Genomic DNA, 14,828 nt, shown 5'->3' with positions numbered 1-14,828 from the left:
ACCAGCAGAACACTTCTTTGCTCTTGGGATCACCAGAAGACCGGCACTCTCAGATCGTAGGCTTCGGACCGGGACGTAGGGGCAAATCAGATCTGAAAGATAAGAGGGAGCAAGACCATGTATGATTTTGTACAATACTAAGAGAACCTTGAAATCACATCTATGGCTAACTGGGAGCCAATGCAGGTTAGCCAAAATCGGTGTTATGTGATCGTACTTTTTTGTCCTAGTTAAAAGCCTCGCTGCGGCATTTTGTACCAGCTGAAGTGACTTGATTCTAGACTTCGGGAGACCAGAGAGTAGTGCATTACAGTAAACGAGACGGGAGGTGACAAACGCATGAATTATAATTTCCGCATCAGACTGAGACAGTATTGAACGGATTTTAGCAATGTTACGAAGATGGAAGAAAGCGGTTCTAGTAGTTTTCTTTACATGCATTTCAAAGGATAGATCAGGGTCAAATATGACACCTAAATTTTTAACTGAGTCACTCTGTGTGATGTGACATTTGTCAATGTTCACAGCAGTTTTTGAGAATATATCACGGCATTTAGATGGACCAATGACTAACATTTCGGTCTTTTCAGAGTTAAGACGCAAGAAATTGAGTGACATCCACTCTTTTATCTCAATGAGGCAGGCCTCCAAATTTCCACAGTTTAGTGTGTGAGATTCCTCCAACGGAAGATATAGTTGAGTGTCGTCTGCGTAGCAGTGGAAGCTGATATTGTACTTGCGAATAATATCACCTAATGGAAGCATGTAAATACTGAAAAGAAGGGGGCCAAGCACTGAACCCTGCGGAACACCGCAGGTAACATTAAAGGGCTCAGATGTCATTTCACCATATTTAACACAGTGCGTCCTATCTGAGAGGTAGGATCTGAACCACGAGAGGATGGTTCCTGAGAGACCAATCCATTTTTCCAACCGTTCTAGTAGGAAATTGTGGCGCACTGTGTCAAAAGCAGCACTAAGATCCAGCAGCAGCAAAAGTGATGAAGCGCCAGAATCCATTGCCAGTAGGAGATCATTTGTTACCTTGATCAGAGCTGTCTCAGTAGAGTGGTTAGCCCTGAATCCTGATTGCATGGATTCAAAAAGGTTATTCTCGGATATGAAAACATTCATCTGCTGAGCCACTACTTTTTCAAGTACTTTAGAGAGGAAAGGTAGGTTTGACACAGGTCTATAATTACTTAAGATTTCTGGATCAAGGTTGGGTCGTTTCAGTGTGGGTTTAATAACGGCGGACTTAAAAGCTGCTGGAACTACTCCTGAGGAGAGTGATATGTTTATAATACTTAGAACTGAAGGTCCAAGGACGCCAAAAAGACTTTTAATAAGTGAACCTGGGAGCGGGTCGAACTGGCAAGTTGTCGGTTTGGCCGCATTCACCACCTGTTTGAGATCATCAAGTGACAGTTCACTAAAACCGGACAATTTCCCAGGACAGCCACCCTGTCGTGCATCTGTAGATTTCAGCCCTTTAGTATGTGTGGTATTAATAATTTCTTTAGCAATTTCTTCCTGTATGCATTGAATCTTCTTAGTAAAGAAGACCATTAAGTCATGAGCAGAGTGCGTCGAACTATCTGCAGTAGTCTGTTGCCTTGTAAGCGATGCTACAGTTTCAAAAAGTGCTTTGGGATTGTTCTTTTGAGACGCAATCACCTTCGAAAGATAGGCCGATTTTGCAGAGGCAAGGGCCACTTTATACTTTAACAAGCTGTCACACCATGTTTGATGGAAAACCTCAAGCTTGGTAGTGCGCCATTTTCTTTCCCATTTCCTGCATTCTTGTTTAAGGGTTCTAGTTTCATCAGTAAACCAAGGCGTGCGTCTTTTAGGACGTGATTTTAGCTTCATGGGCGCTATTGAATCCAGGACACTAGTCAGGGTGGTATTGAAATCATTTATGAGTGAGTCTATCGGGCCATTGTATGAAGGAAAGGACGCAACTGCTCCAGGATGTAGTTCAAAGAGCTCAGAAACTGTGCCAGTGCTTATATTGCGTCCGCTAAATCCTTCAGCTTTTTTAACACTACTTTTAGCTAGCACCTCAAATGTAACTAAATAATGATCCGAGATAACGGTAGTACACGGTAACACCATGATGTTTGAGGTTAAAACTCCTCGAGTCAGAATCAAGTCTAGCGTGTTCCCATCTTTATGGGTTGGCAAATCAACCAGTTGATTAAAACCAAATGCATCAATTAGAGAATTAGAAACGCAATAGTAAGTGAACTGAGTGGGGAGTTCATATGAATGTTAAAGTCCCCCATAATTATAATTTTGTCTGCATAGGTTACTAGTTCAGACAAAAGTTCAGTAAATTCGTCTAAGAAAGTTGTGTACGGCCCAGGTGCGCGATAGATAGTTATTACATAAATTGACAATAGAGAGGACCGCATCACAAGAGCCTCAAACGCCTTGTAATTATTAGAGGTACGAGGATTAAATTTGAGCGTTTTTTCAGAAATGAGCGCGACACCGCCACCCTTTTTTGACGTGCGTGCTACATGGCTACTCTCGTAGTCTGGGGGAGAAGCATAATTTAGCGCTAAATACTCATCCGGGCGTAACCAGGTTTCACAAAGACCCATACAGTTAAGTTTATAATCACGAATAATGTTATCAACAAGTAAAGCTTTTGGAGCAAGCGATCTAATATTTAACAGACCAAATTTTAGCTTTGCTGAATCATTTGACTTAGCTGAGCTCTTTGTAGTCTTTGTCGAGATCTTCAAAAGATGCCGCGGTTGTTGCTTTTCGTGCGCGCTGAGTGTAAAGCTTCGGTTGTCCGGCAAGGAATGAATGGTGGAATTAGTTACATCCTCGCGTCCATCTTTCTGCTTAGACTTCGCACGCTTCACACATCTACCTGCACGGCAACCACGTTTCTGTTTTCTGTCATTACGGCGCCGCTGTCGTCGTTTATTAAGAGGAATAGCGGTCCACAAGGATGCCGGATCTCTTTGAAGTTCGCACGGTATATCATAGGCGGTATAAAAAGTGCCCGAAAAGTCAAAATTTAGACGCCCACCCAACCGAATAAGTTCGTCCCTACTGTAAGTGTTTTTGGCCACACATGTGTCCAAAAGTGAAAGCAAAAAAGACAAGAGAACAGCAATAAATAGAAGATTAGCTGGAGAGCAACTAGCCGCAAGCATGCATGCATCCATGCGCCGCCATGTTGTTAAAAAGGGCTATAATACAAAACAATTTTTAAAATTTTAAAAATTCTAGTGTTTGTTAATTAACTTGATTACAAACAAATATACATACGAATATATGCCATATACCTGAAAATATGTAAGATACTCTTTTCCTACCACCTTGTCTAAAGATCAGATTATACTTGGACTTATACAAAACAAAAAAAAGGCAATACATCTTATTGTATGTTTAACACATTTTTTAATCTAAAAATCTATTTATATATATATATCAATAACCCACTTTTAAAAACACCAAAATTGTTTTTAGGGTTAAATCTCTGAATATGATAAACATTACCAGTATGAAAATGATATATAATGGGCTTTAGATTCTGCCCCTTGTGTAAAAGTAAACATGTCATAATTATTTTTATCTAACTTTATTTTGTTTACTTATTTCTGATTCTTTTTCTCTGTACTGCTACAGCATTCTCTGTTCCCGCGAACATTGGTAACTCTGTTTCATGATGAAACACTTTAACACGACATAGTTAAAACTCTCATGCCAATTTTGTTTTTAATAATGCAAATTTCAATAAAATGTAGATTCAACAAAAAGTAAGATATTTTTTTTATACAAACTGTCTTAGCGCTTTCTGCCGGACCAAAGTGGTACTACAACTCTCAGCTTTACAACAGAATTATGTAGATGTAACGTACTTTTTGGCTCATATATTACGTCATACAACAATTCAATGATCTAATTAGTAGAAAATGCTTCTAAAAAATAGTTGTTACAACCCTAATTTTTTCGGCATATTTGAAACGCACCTTCTACACTGCCACACGGGAACCGATGATGGGCTCCCGCTCACGACATTTCCTGGCCCTGCTTCTTTCCTCCGGCGCAGCCAAGGAGATCCAGCTGATGCACCGAGCACCTGTGGTGGGCCTGGTGGTCCTGGACGGTCACGGTGCTCCACTCCCTGAGCCGCTGGAAGTGGCCCACGACTTGTCCCGTTCACCAGATATGCAGGGCTCCCACCATCTTGTAGTCACCTCCGAGGAACAGTTCAAGGTGAGTTCACAGCAGGCATTCCTGGGCTTCTGATGGCTTTGGTTTAAAATGCCGATAGGAAACAGACTTTCATCTTACATGCTCAGAAATATTTATATCAGGGCCTTCGAGTTACAGAGATACCTCGGTTTGCATGGTTAATTGTGACCAGAACCACATGCGAAAAGTGAAAATCCGCAAAGTAGCATTGCAACTTTATAAAAGCTCCCAAAGGGTTAAACTTAACTCGAGATGACATGATTACAGACTGAGACTTTACGACTAACGAAATTACAACTATAAATGAATAAATAATAACTCGCAACACATATTTGCAATTGAATGGTTTTATCGTCATTATACTCAATCAGAATGAAATTGGAGGACATTTGTCGAAAGCACGCCCAGCTTCAGGTATGAGCGAAGAGCCCCTACTTACTTCAACACGGACGCCTCGTCCACCCTTGTATGATCCGGGCTAGAGGTAAGATCGGGCCTTAAAAATTAGACCTGACCCGGCCTGTGCGTATAAAACCCCGGACCAGCCCGAACTTGATTTGAGGGACCAGAACGAAGTAAACTCTAACTGGCTGCACTTCAACCCCATGGTGCAGCTTCAGCTTTTCCTTCAAGCTTAGTCCCTCAAATCAAGTGTGCACTTTGGGCCAAAATACATGCAGTGCCAAAGTACTCAGGTAAAAGTAGAAGTAAAATGTAGTCATCCAAATAATGACTTGAGTAAAAGTAAGTGTGTATGCTGTGCAGATCCTCAACGAAAAAAACAAAACAAGATAAAAGCCCCGGCCTGACTCAATCATTGACATTTATGGCCGAACCCAGTCCCGGGCCCAAGATCTTACCCCTAGTCCAGGCTTGATTACCCCCTGACCCCAACACGGAAATTGGAACACTTGGACCCTCGCCACACCGTCATGGATGTTGAAGGCGCTCTGCCTATGTGGGTACAGCACCCTAGCATCAGTTGTTAGCCTAGCCTAGCCGAGCCGAGCAGTAGGCCAGACCTGCAGCCAAGCTATTACTTTCCCTTCTGATGCCACCTCAGGCGATTACCGAACGTGATAACAATCTGCAGAGCACCAGCCTTTTTTGTGCTCTTCTGATTTTCGTCAGAGTCTGATTTAATTGATGAATTTATTTTCAATGTAACAAGTCGCCAAAAGCAAGTCACTTCCCGGTTTGTTTTGATTCTGAGGCGTTGACTGCACATGCCCAAACCGGCTGTTTGACTAACCGCGTACACCTGCCTATCACTGTGGTGCACACAGACAGTCACACCCACCCAATATACACACAAAGGGTTCTTGCGGATCCTTAATGTCTTTAAAGGCATTAATTTCATTATTCTGAAAATAAGAACTTAATTGGCATTAAGATGTTTTCAATTCAATTTTTGAAAGCCTTGAAAATGGGAACACATGAATAAATCTGTTTGTTTTGTTTATCAATTGTTTTTTAATAGCTCACCGATTTACTTTAGTGACAAAATAGGTCTACTACCGTAAATTCCGGACTATAAGCCGCTACTTTTTTCCCCAAACGTTCAACCGTGCAGCTTATTCAGTGATGCGGCCAATTTATGTAATTTTTCTAACAGCCGCCAGCGGAGCTTGAGTACAAAAGATAAGATTTAGACCGCCCTGGTTTATTCCTGGACGCTGGCTATTTCAGCTGAAAATGAAAATCTCCATTCTGATCCCTGTATATGGAAAAAGATGAGGACGATTTACCGTGATTTCTACAAGTACCGTATATTTTTTTTAACAGACCTGTTGACTATGTTGCGAGCGTGTTCCTAGTAGCGTTTTGCTACCCATCACAGGCACTGTTTGGGATGAAAGTTATAATATTATTATTAAAGCTTTGAAACTCTCTCTCTTATATTCAGTTACAATCGCGGGACCCAAAGTCGGGTTTGGGTTAATTTTGTGATTGTGTTACATGTTTTAATGTGGGCGCATGCGGCTTATGTACAGGTGCGGCTTGTGTACGTACAAAAGCGGTTATCCTCTTAAAATGTGGTGGTTGTGGCTTATAATCAGGTGCGCTCTATAGTCCGGAATTTACGGTACTTCAGACAGAGACGTTTACTTTGTACCATGGGAAAGTGTACAATGAATGTGGATTGGCTGAGCTGCGAGGCACAGTGTAATGTGTGGAAGAAATTTTTGTCTTTTGTATTGTTTGTTTCAATTACAAATTTTTAACAACTTAAATTTTATTTCAAAAGTCTTGAATTTAACTTTCCTTGAGTTGTTGGAACCCTGCACACAATCAGCCCCGTGCAGCATTGCTGTGTGCTCTCTGATATTGATGACAATAAACACAATTCAATTCAAAATCTGCAAAGGAGTAAACCAGCAATAACCAAAGCGCGATGTAGCGAGGGGTCTCTGTAATTAGAATTCATGGACCTCGGCTTCCGGCCCCTAAATAGTACCGTGGTCCATTTTGCTCTCAGGTTTTCACGCTTCCCAAGGTGAGCGCCAAGACCAAGCTGAAGCTGACGGCTACGGATGGTTCCAGAGTGCGACGGGTGGGTGTCGCCTGGTTTGCCAGCGCCCGCTCAGAGGAGGGGAGCCAGAGCGGTCTGGTGGTCTTGACCAACCAGGGCGACCTTCAGGTGCTGTCGCTGCCGGCGGTCAAGCCGCAGGTGCGCTTCCCCTGCATCCGCAAAGAAGACGTCAGCGGCATCGCTTCCGCCGTCTTCACCAGAAACGGGCAAGGTCGTCTCTAGGGGCTGGGCCTGGCGCTTTTTCCAGCTCAGCATGTCTAGCGCTCCGTTTCTGTGCTCAGGCTTCTACTTGATCTCGCCGTCAGAGTTTGAGCGCTTTTCGCTGTCCAGTAGCTGCGTGGTGGAGCCACGCTGCCTGGTGGAGATGCTGACCAGAAACCCAGAAGTCCAGGACCCGGGTAAGGTTTAGTGGCAGGGTGGTGCTTTCGTGCAGGGTTTGTACAGTTGCTTGAAATCCTTGAAAAGGTCTACATTTTAATGTTGTGTTTACAAGGTCATAAAAATGCTTGAATTTTAGGTGAAGTGCTTGAATTTGTTCCCATTACTAAAAATGACGGCGACACGCCTGCTCTGGTGGCTTGTCATTATGGCGATAGTATACCCAAGAGGATAGCTTTTTTTGGTTTAAGATCAGGGGATGATGTAATCTTAACCTGTGTAGCCTTTGAGACATTTTGTGATTCAGGGCTATACAAATAAATTTGACTCAGATAAACTGCTCTTTGGCTTGGCTCTTTTGGCTCTTTTTTTGTTTTTTTTTCATTGATATATTGGTGGTTAGCGTGCAGCCGACAGTGCGGAGGTCAAGGGTTCAACTCCAGCCAGTCCAGCCTCCCCATACAGAATTTGCATGTTCTCCCTGTGCCTGCATGGGTTTTCTCCTAACATTCAGGTTTCCTTCCACATTCCAAAAATATGAATGTCAGGTTAATTGGCCGTTCCAAATTATTCATTTAAATTGTGTGAATGAGCGAGTGAATTGGATGTCTCCGTGTGCCCTGGGACTGGCTGGCAATCAGTTTAGGGTGTCCCATGCCCACAGCCCAAAGATGGCTGGGATGGACTCCAGCACCCCCGCAACCTTATTGAGGATATGTAGCCCAGATAATTAATGGATGGATGCATGGATGGGCACCAAATTATTTAGTAATTTGTAATTTCATATGTTTTGCAAGTGATGCCTGCAAAACATTTGACATATAAATAAAAATATTCAAACAATTTTAGCTTTTTAAGCACTTAACAGAAGTCGAACAACAGCAAAAGATTCCTGAAAATGCAAAACAATAAAATAAGAATTTAAAATATTAATGCTTCAGTGCTATAAATGATGAAGTGCAAAAAAAACCAATTATTAACAATTCTTTTTTAACCAATTTAGACAGAGCCTCTAAATGGCTATGCAAAAGATATAAATGGAAAAAAAATGATCAACAGTCTTTTTAAGATTGAAAAGATTGAATTCATGCAAAAAATGTTAAAATGATGCAAAATTCGGCTCATTTTTCTGCTTTTATAAATACAGTACTTTCTTTCTATTTTGTCTTCCTTATTGAACTTAATTATTAACCAACGTCTATAGACTTTTTTCCGTGTTTGTAAACAAGTGATATAGCCAAGCTGCACGTACACTGTTGAAGCAGAATGGCAGGATTCATGTTAGTATATAGCACCCCATTGACACAAAACAATCATAGATAGGAACAGAATAAAATAGCACAAATTATGTGCTAACAGCAAGATGGTGACTTTATTTTAGTCAAAAAAGCAAAACAAAACCTTCTTTTGATCAGTGTTGAATTTCTTTCTTTGAAAGTACTGGGAAAATTGAAAAACTGGCCTTGGAAGTACTTGAAAAGTGCTTGAATTTGGCAATGAAAAATGTGTATGAACCCCATTTATGACTGAGCTTTTCCCTGTACGTTCCAGATCTTTCTGCCCGGCGCGTTATGGAGCACGCCTTGCTAAACGATGAGCGTGAGTAACAGACACTGTGAAAAGTGTTGCTGCCATCAAGCATACTAAACTGCTGTTGCAATGTGGTTGACTTCTAGAAGTGCTGCAGGAGATTCAAAAGTCGCTGGAAGGTGACCAAGTTTAGGTGGGTGGTATATTTGTGAAGACAAGTGCATGGCACCACCCTCGTTTCACCGCAACCTGATGCCATTTTCAGCTCTGTTCTGTTTTTGGCATCACAATTTTTTCTGATCATGTGATCATACAAAATTGCGACTACCACAAGGTCACAAAGCGATTATGATGACAAGTACCTGTGATTTGAATGTTACTATACTTAACTCTAATTGATGGTTCTGTCACTTTAAGTGTGAGGCAACCGCTGATTTACGGTAGTGATGACTTTTACGACATGCGGTATGGTGTTGGTCATTCTTTGAGCTACTTTTAACTCCTTAACGTTACGATTGCCTGCTGGCTGGCCAACAGACTATTGATCGACAAAGACGTGATTTCACAATGTCACCAGTCACTGAAATACGTCATGCCACATATAATTGAAAGGTTAAACCCCTGTGATTCAAGACATGTTGACCATTTCAAAATATACTTCTCACAGAAACATCACGTTCAGTGTGAAACGAGATACCCAAAATCCAGCTCATTAACCTGGTTGTCAGCTCATTGGATGATTTTCGGCAAACATGGACATCTAGGACTGTCCAGTGAATCCAACCATGTGAAATATTTACTCCAAAACACAATAACGGTGCCAACAGAAAAAAATCTGCCAAAATCTGCTTAAAAGTATAAAAGATAAGATGTTCGCTTCATGCTTCAACTATAAAATATGTATTAGTGCAAAGATTACGTATCAATTATAGACATTCATTAAGGGCCATGTAAAAAACTGAAAATTCGTTTCCCAGGGGTAAATTTTATAGGAAGAACTTAATGCAACTGAAAATGTAAGCCACATATTAGTGTGATTTTTACGCAACACCTTTATGGGTAGAGATTTGTCTCAAAAATATTTACAGTGATTGTTAAGATCCACAAATATATTCAAGATATAAAAAAAATACATTTTGATTAATGCACATGCAAGATTAAATATTGCATATGTAAATTACAGATATACTCACAGATCTGCAAAATACATGATTCATACCGGATTTTCAGTTTAAATGGTACTGCAAAAATTGGAAAATAGTCGTTGAAAAGTGCTTAAATTATGAAAAAGGTGTACAAACCCTGAAAAACAAAGTGTTCCTCTTCCATGAATTTGTGAATTAATGACGCCACACATTTACTTCTGTGCCAAAAGAATACGCAAATGAGGGCTACGTCGCTTAAAATGTGAGCCCCATATTTGACAGGACCAGTGCTGTTGTCATTGGTGGTTGCAGCAGCATTTGCTTGCCATCATTCCTCATGGATGAAAGGAAACTCCGGTCAGAAACGTTGTTTTGTATTTAGAGATCATGCGGCAAGATGCCATTTTTCTCGGCCCCTTCTCACACTGAAGGAATTCAGTGACCGAGCGCCAGCATTATCAAGCCTGTTTGATACTTGACACCATTGGCGCCACGCTATTTTCCTCTAAAAAGTGTCCTCACACATTTTACGCCAAATACAAAATCCCGGTCACCAGTAGCGTCACATGCGGTTGGCGCCAGGTATGTATGAGGGCAGATATATACAGAAGACTAGATAAGACACGTGCCTTTAAGCCTGCTGCGAGCCTAAGCTATCTATCCATGTATCTATATATCTATCTACCCTGGTCATATCCCTCAAGAGGGGTGACCGAAAGCAAGACAAACACATAGTAAAACAAAGAAAATAAAAAGGGGAAAAGGGAGCAAAAAACACACCCAAAGATTTTTGGACCATGTCCAACCCAAATGCCCAAACACCCAAACAAGTTTAGGCACCTCGGAGCCCAAGTCGGTTATGCTCTCGTCCCTCCAGATGAAACGGCACACAAGAAGCGGCCATTCGGGTCAGGGTGACACAACACACTCTTCTGTTCAACAGCAGAGCTCTGCCCATCCTTTAGAACACAACTAAACGTCCGACTCATTCCTATCAACAACAAGAGCTCTAGCTTCCACTGTATTTAGACATCTCTCCTGCAGTGCACTCATAACACCATCCATCCTCGTCAATCGCGGCCTTCTTGGTCTCCTTCCATTTACTTCTGCCCTGTAGATTCTCTTCAACATTCGCTCCTGATCCATCCTTTCCATGTGTCCAAACCAACCGAGTACTCTCTTATCCACACGCTTGCTCAGTTCCACAACTACTCCAGTTTTGTCTCTCACAATTTCATTTCTCAATCTATCCAATCTTGTCACTCCTAACATACAGTAATCCCTCGGTTATTGCAGTTAATGGGGACCAAAACCACCCGCAAAAAGTGAAAATCCGCAAAGTAGCAACGCCCCTTTGAAAATGCTTAAAAATATATATATTTTTTTTAAAAAATTATTTTATTTTTTTTTTATTTTATTTTTTTTGACCTGCGAAGTTCTGAACCCGCGAACGTGGAACTGCGAAGTAGCGACGCCCCTTCAAAAATGCTTTTTTAAAAAAATATATTTTATTTTATTTTATTTTTATTTTTTTTAGACCCGCGAAGCTCTGAACCCGCGAACGTGGAACCGCGAAGTAGCGAGGTCCCACTGTACTCCTCAAACACTTTATCTCAAAAACTTTTAATTTCCTTCTCAAATCTGCATTCAGGCTCCAAGTCTCTGCACCATACAACACAGTCGGCACAATCACACTCTCATACAGTCCCCTCTTAACATCTATACTCATACTCTTGTTGCTCATCACTCTCCTCAGAGCACCCAAAACCTTGCTTCCTTGATTCACTCTGCGCAATACCTCGCACTCCATTCCACCAACTGCAGCCACATACAACCCAAGTATCTAAAGCTTTCGACTTCTTCCAGCACCTGTCCATGCGCCCTTAATTCTAACGCCATGCCCACTCCATCACCTGAACACTTCAGCACCTTACTCTTCCCAACAGTCACACATAACTTACGCCTATCACACACCCTTCCAAACTCCATTACCAACCTTCTCAATGTTTCCTCAGAATCAGACACACTCGCTGTGTCATTTGCAAACAATTGACTTACCTGCCACACCATTCCACTGTTAGCCTAAGCTAGTCTGGTCGAACTAGCAGAATCTTCCAGTACATGTGGACAGAGCCAATAAATCTAAACGTTAAAAGCCTCGCTGCAGCACTTTGTACCAGCTGCAGGCTCTTGATGCTAGACTTTGTCGACCGTGGAATAGTGCTTTACAGTAAACGAGACGGGAGGTGACAAACACATGAGTTATAATCTCCGCATCAGACACGCAAAGTCAGCGGGCTGCTACAGAGTGTTGACGTATCTAGTCTTTTATATTTATCCGTGTGTGTGGGGCTTTACCAACAGTAGGCATTCTGCTACATGGCTGAAAAAAAGAAAAATCTCTTTCTGCAATCAGATGCTGGAAAGTGGACAGAGCTGCTGCCGAAACCGGCCCGTGAGCAGAGTCTAGTCTAGCAAAGTCGCCCAATGATTCTCAGGTCACTGGGCATGTGGAAGCTGGAACATGACTAGACGAAGACGCTGGCTGCCAACAACTCCAGTGGCACGTAAAAGAAGACGGTTCACAAAATCTCCTTGAAATGGGAAGCAAGGCCGCAATGGAGGGCAGCTATCTCGCTCACATTAACTTTGTCGCCTTTCAGGACACCTCATTATTTGTATGTAGGGTTTGAAAAAAGATCATGGTTTCTCTGTATTGATGTTTTTTAATCTGTGAAGATGAAATTTGTTTAATGACCACTGCTTAAAGGGACAGTGTGTAATATTTGGTGCCTCCCAGTGGTACTAAAACCTTTCAATCACAGTTATCGTAAAACTGCTTAAAATTTTTGAAAATGCTTGAATTAATGCTGTGGCTCAAGGTTTGAATAAGTTCTTTAATTTTAGGTGAAATGCTTGTAAATGCTTGAACGTCTTGCCGTGTTTCTTGGTTTAGGTGTTGTGTTAAAATAAGGGTTTTAAACTTATTTCATGGTTCCAAAATAGGATCTGAGCTAGGGATATAATCTAAGGTTTAGGATCCTTACTCGGGTAATAAACTGAGTTTATGGTTCTGAGATAGGGTTGGGGCTAAAGTTACAGCCAGAGGTAGGTGTAAGGCTAGCAACTACGTTTTGCGCTCCATGTAAGGGTTCTAAACTGAAGGTGGGTTCCAAAAAGATTTAGGCTCATGTTCTTTTGATCCGCGCTAGATTTTTTGTAAATGATACTAAAAAAATTGAAGATTTGCTTTAAAAGTCCTTAAAAAGTGCTTGAGTTTGGCCAAATCCTGGCCAAGTGTACACATCCTGCATTCAGTCTAACAAAAACATTGGTTTGAATATTAGGCAAAAATACATGAACTACCATACCAATGGTAATTTTTATAAAAATGAATAATAGGTCGAGAAATTTGTATTTCTTCTACATAGTGGAATTATTACCTCAGGTCACCGCCATGTTTGTATGCAGTCTTGCTGTATGCTGTGGCACTGGTTTTCGTTTGCATTAGAGTACAGGGCCATCTAGTGGTCAAGTATTACACACTGGGCCTTTAAGAGCTTAGAATTTAATTTTATGCAAAGAAAAATCTGCTGGTAACAATGAACGTGATCTTTTTTTAAGAAAAGGAAAGGTCAAGTCCAGAGTTTCCCTAGCGAAGTGTTGTCATTCGTTATGGTGTCCATTCCGGTGGGGGCAGCCATTCTGCTCCGCGCTGCCGGTTGGATTGGCTGTCCCCGAGTTGTTGGCCAAGGGCAAAAGAAATCAATTGTATTGGTCTTCTTTTGGAGATCTGCTTGGGGAATTTTGGTTCATTGCATCTGAACTTGACTTTCCTGCAGTAGTGCAATCATTTTGAATGTATTCCTCCTAAGTGACTTTTTTGCCGGGTAAACTATGGGTCACATTTTGGTATGTCGTTGAAAAATACTATTTTAGTATCTTCCTAGAATCTATTTTTGTAGCAAATTGATGATTTTATGTATTAATTACAGCAAACTTTCCTCCCCTGAACTGAGTCTGCTTCCCTTCTTCTAACTGGTGCTTTGTGTAAGACTGCATTGTTGTGACTGCTAATTTGCAAAAAGTCAAACTGTCTTCACAATGTCCCTGAAATTCGTCATGCCACATGACATTGGAAAGTTTAAACTCTTAGGATTCAAGATGTACACATCACAGAAACATAAAAATCAGACTGTAAAGCCTCTAAACACGGCGCACAACTGAAAATGTCTAAATTTCAGATAATTGCACTTTAAAAAAAAAAAAAATCAACCTTATATTGCCGTGTGCTCACATGCCACTGCTGGCACGCGTCTCATAGGCTGCTGTAGACTATAGCATCCTCCACTCGGCAGACCTGTGACCTCAGGTAGCGTTGCAGCAACTGCTCCATGGTCTCCATCACATGTGATGTCAGGGCGACCAGCCTGAATTCGTTGAGTTCCTCAGGTCGTGGTTTTTTCTGGAACTGGGATGATGCAGGATGTTTTCCACAGCTGGGGGGGCCTCCCCTGTTCAAGGCTCAGGTTGAAGATGCGGTCTAGAGGGTCTTCCAGCTCCAACGCACAGGCCTTCAGCCTGGGCCAGCTGCCTTGCTGGGTTGCAGCCTCCTCCGCTCTCCACACACCTGGGCAGCAGTGATTTTGAGTCGGTGGAGGGGGGATGTCTTCCTCCATGCTGCTGTCCAGAGGGGCAGGGACAGCTGCAGTACTCTCGGGTGAGAACGAGTGGGGGTGGTCAAACCTGTTAAAAAAGTTGTTCAACTGGTTAACCCTCCCCACATCTCCTTTCACAGTCGCACCGCACTTAGTGCTGCAGCCGGTGATGATCTTCATCCCTTCTCACACCTCCTTTATGTTGTTCTGCAGCTTTTTCTCTAACTTCCTCCTGTACTGCTCATTTGCTTCCCTGAGCTGGACTCTGAGCTCCCTCTGCACTCGCTTTAGCTCCTGCTGATTGCCGTCTTCAAAGGCCCTCTTCTTTTGGTTCAGAAGGCACTTGATGTAGCTCGTGAGCCG

General features: G+C 42.0%; 1 protein-coding gene across 4 annotated transcripts in view; it reads left to right on the top strand.

Annotated features, from left to right (window-relative positions):
- llgl2 (LLGL scribble cell polarity complex component 2) overlaps window positions 1-13,821 on the top strand; it is a 55,222-nt gene extending 41,401 nt beyond the window's left edge. For all 4 annotated transcript variants that reach the window (XM_088322980.1, XM_088322979.1, XM_088322978.1 and 1 more), the window contains 6 exons: window positions 4,076-4,242; window positions 6,701-6,965; window positions 7,036-7,152; window positions 8,684-8,731; window positions 8,809-8,855; window positions 12,224-13,821. In XM_088322980.1, the coding sequence (XP_088179106.1) occupies window positions 4,076-4,242; window positions 6,701-6,965; window positions 7,036-7,152; window positions 8,684-8,731; window positions 8,809-8,855 (644 nt within the window). In that variant the 3' untranslated portion in view covers window positions 12,224-13,821. The remainder of the gene's footprint in view (window positions 1-4,075; window positions 4,243-6,700; window positions 6,966-7,035; window positions 7,153-8,683; window positions 8,732-8,808; window positions 8,856-12,223) is intronic.
- Window positions 13,822-14,828: the final 1,007 nt, after the last annotated feature.

The sequence above is a fragment of the Urocampus carinirostris genome, chromosome 19 (assembly GCF_059441175.1).
Source record: "Urocampus carinirostris isolate Australia breed hairy pipefish chromosome 19, RoL_Ucar_1.0, whole genome shotgun sequence".
Classification (NCBI taxonomy): Eukaryota; Metazoa; Chordata; class Actinopteri; order Syngnathiformes; family Syngnathidae; genus Urocampus; species Urocampus carinirostris.
The sequence above is the reverse complement of the archived record's forward strand: the minus strand, read 5'-3'. Positions and strand labels throughout refer to the sequence as shown.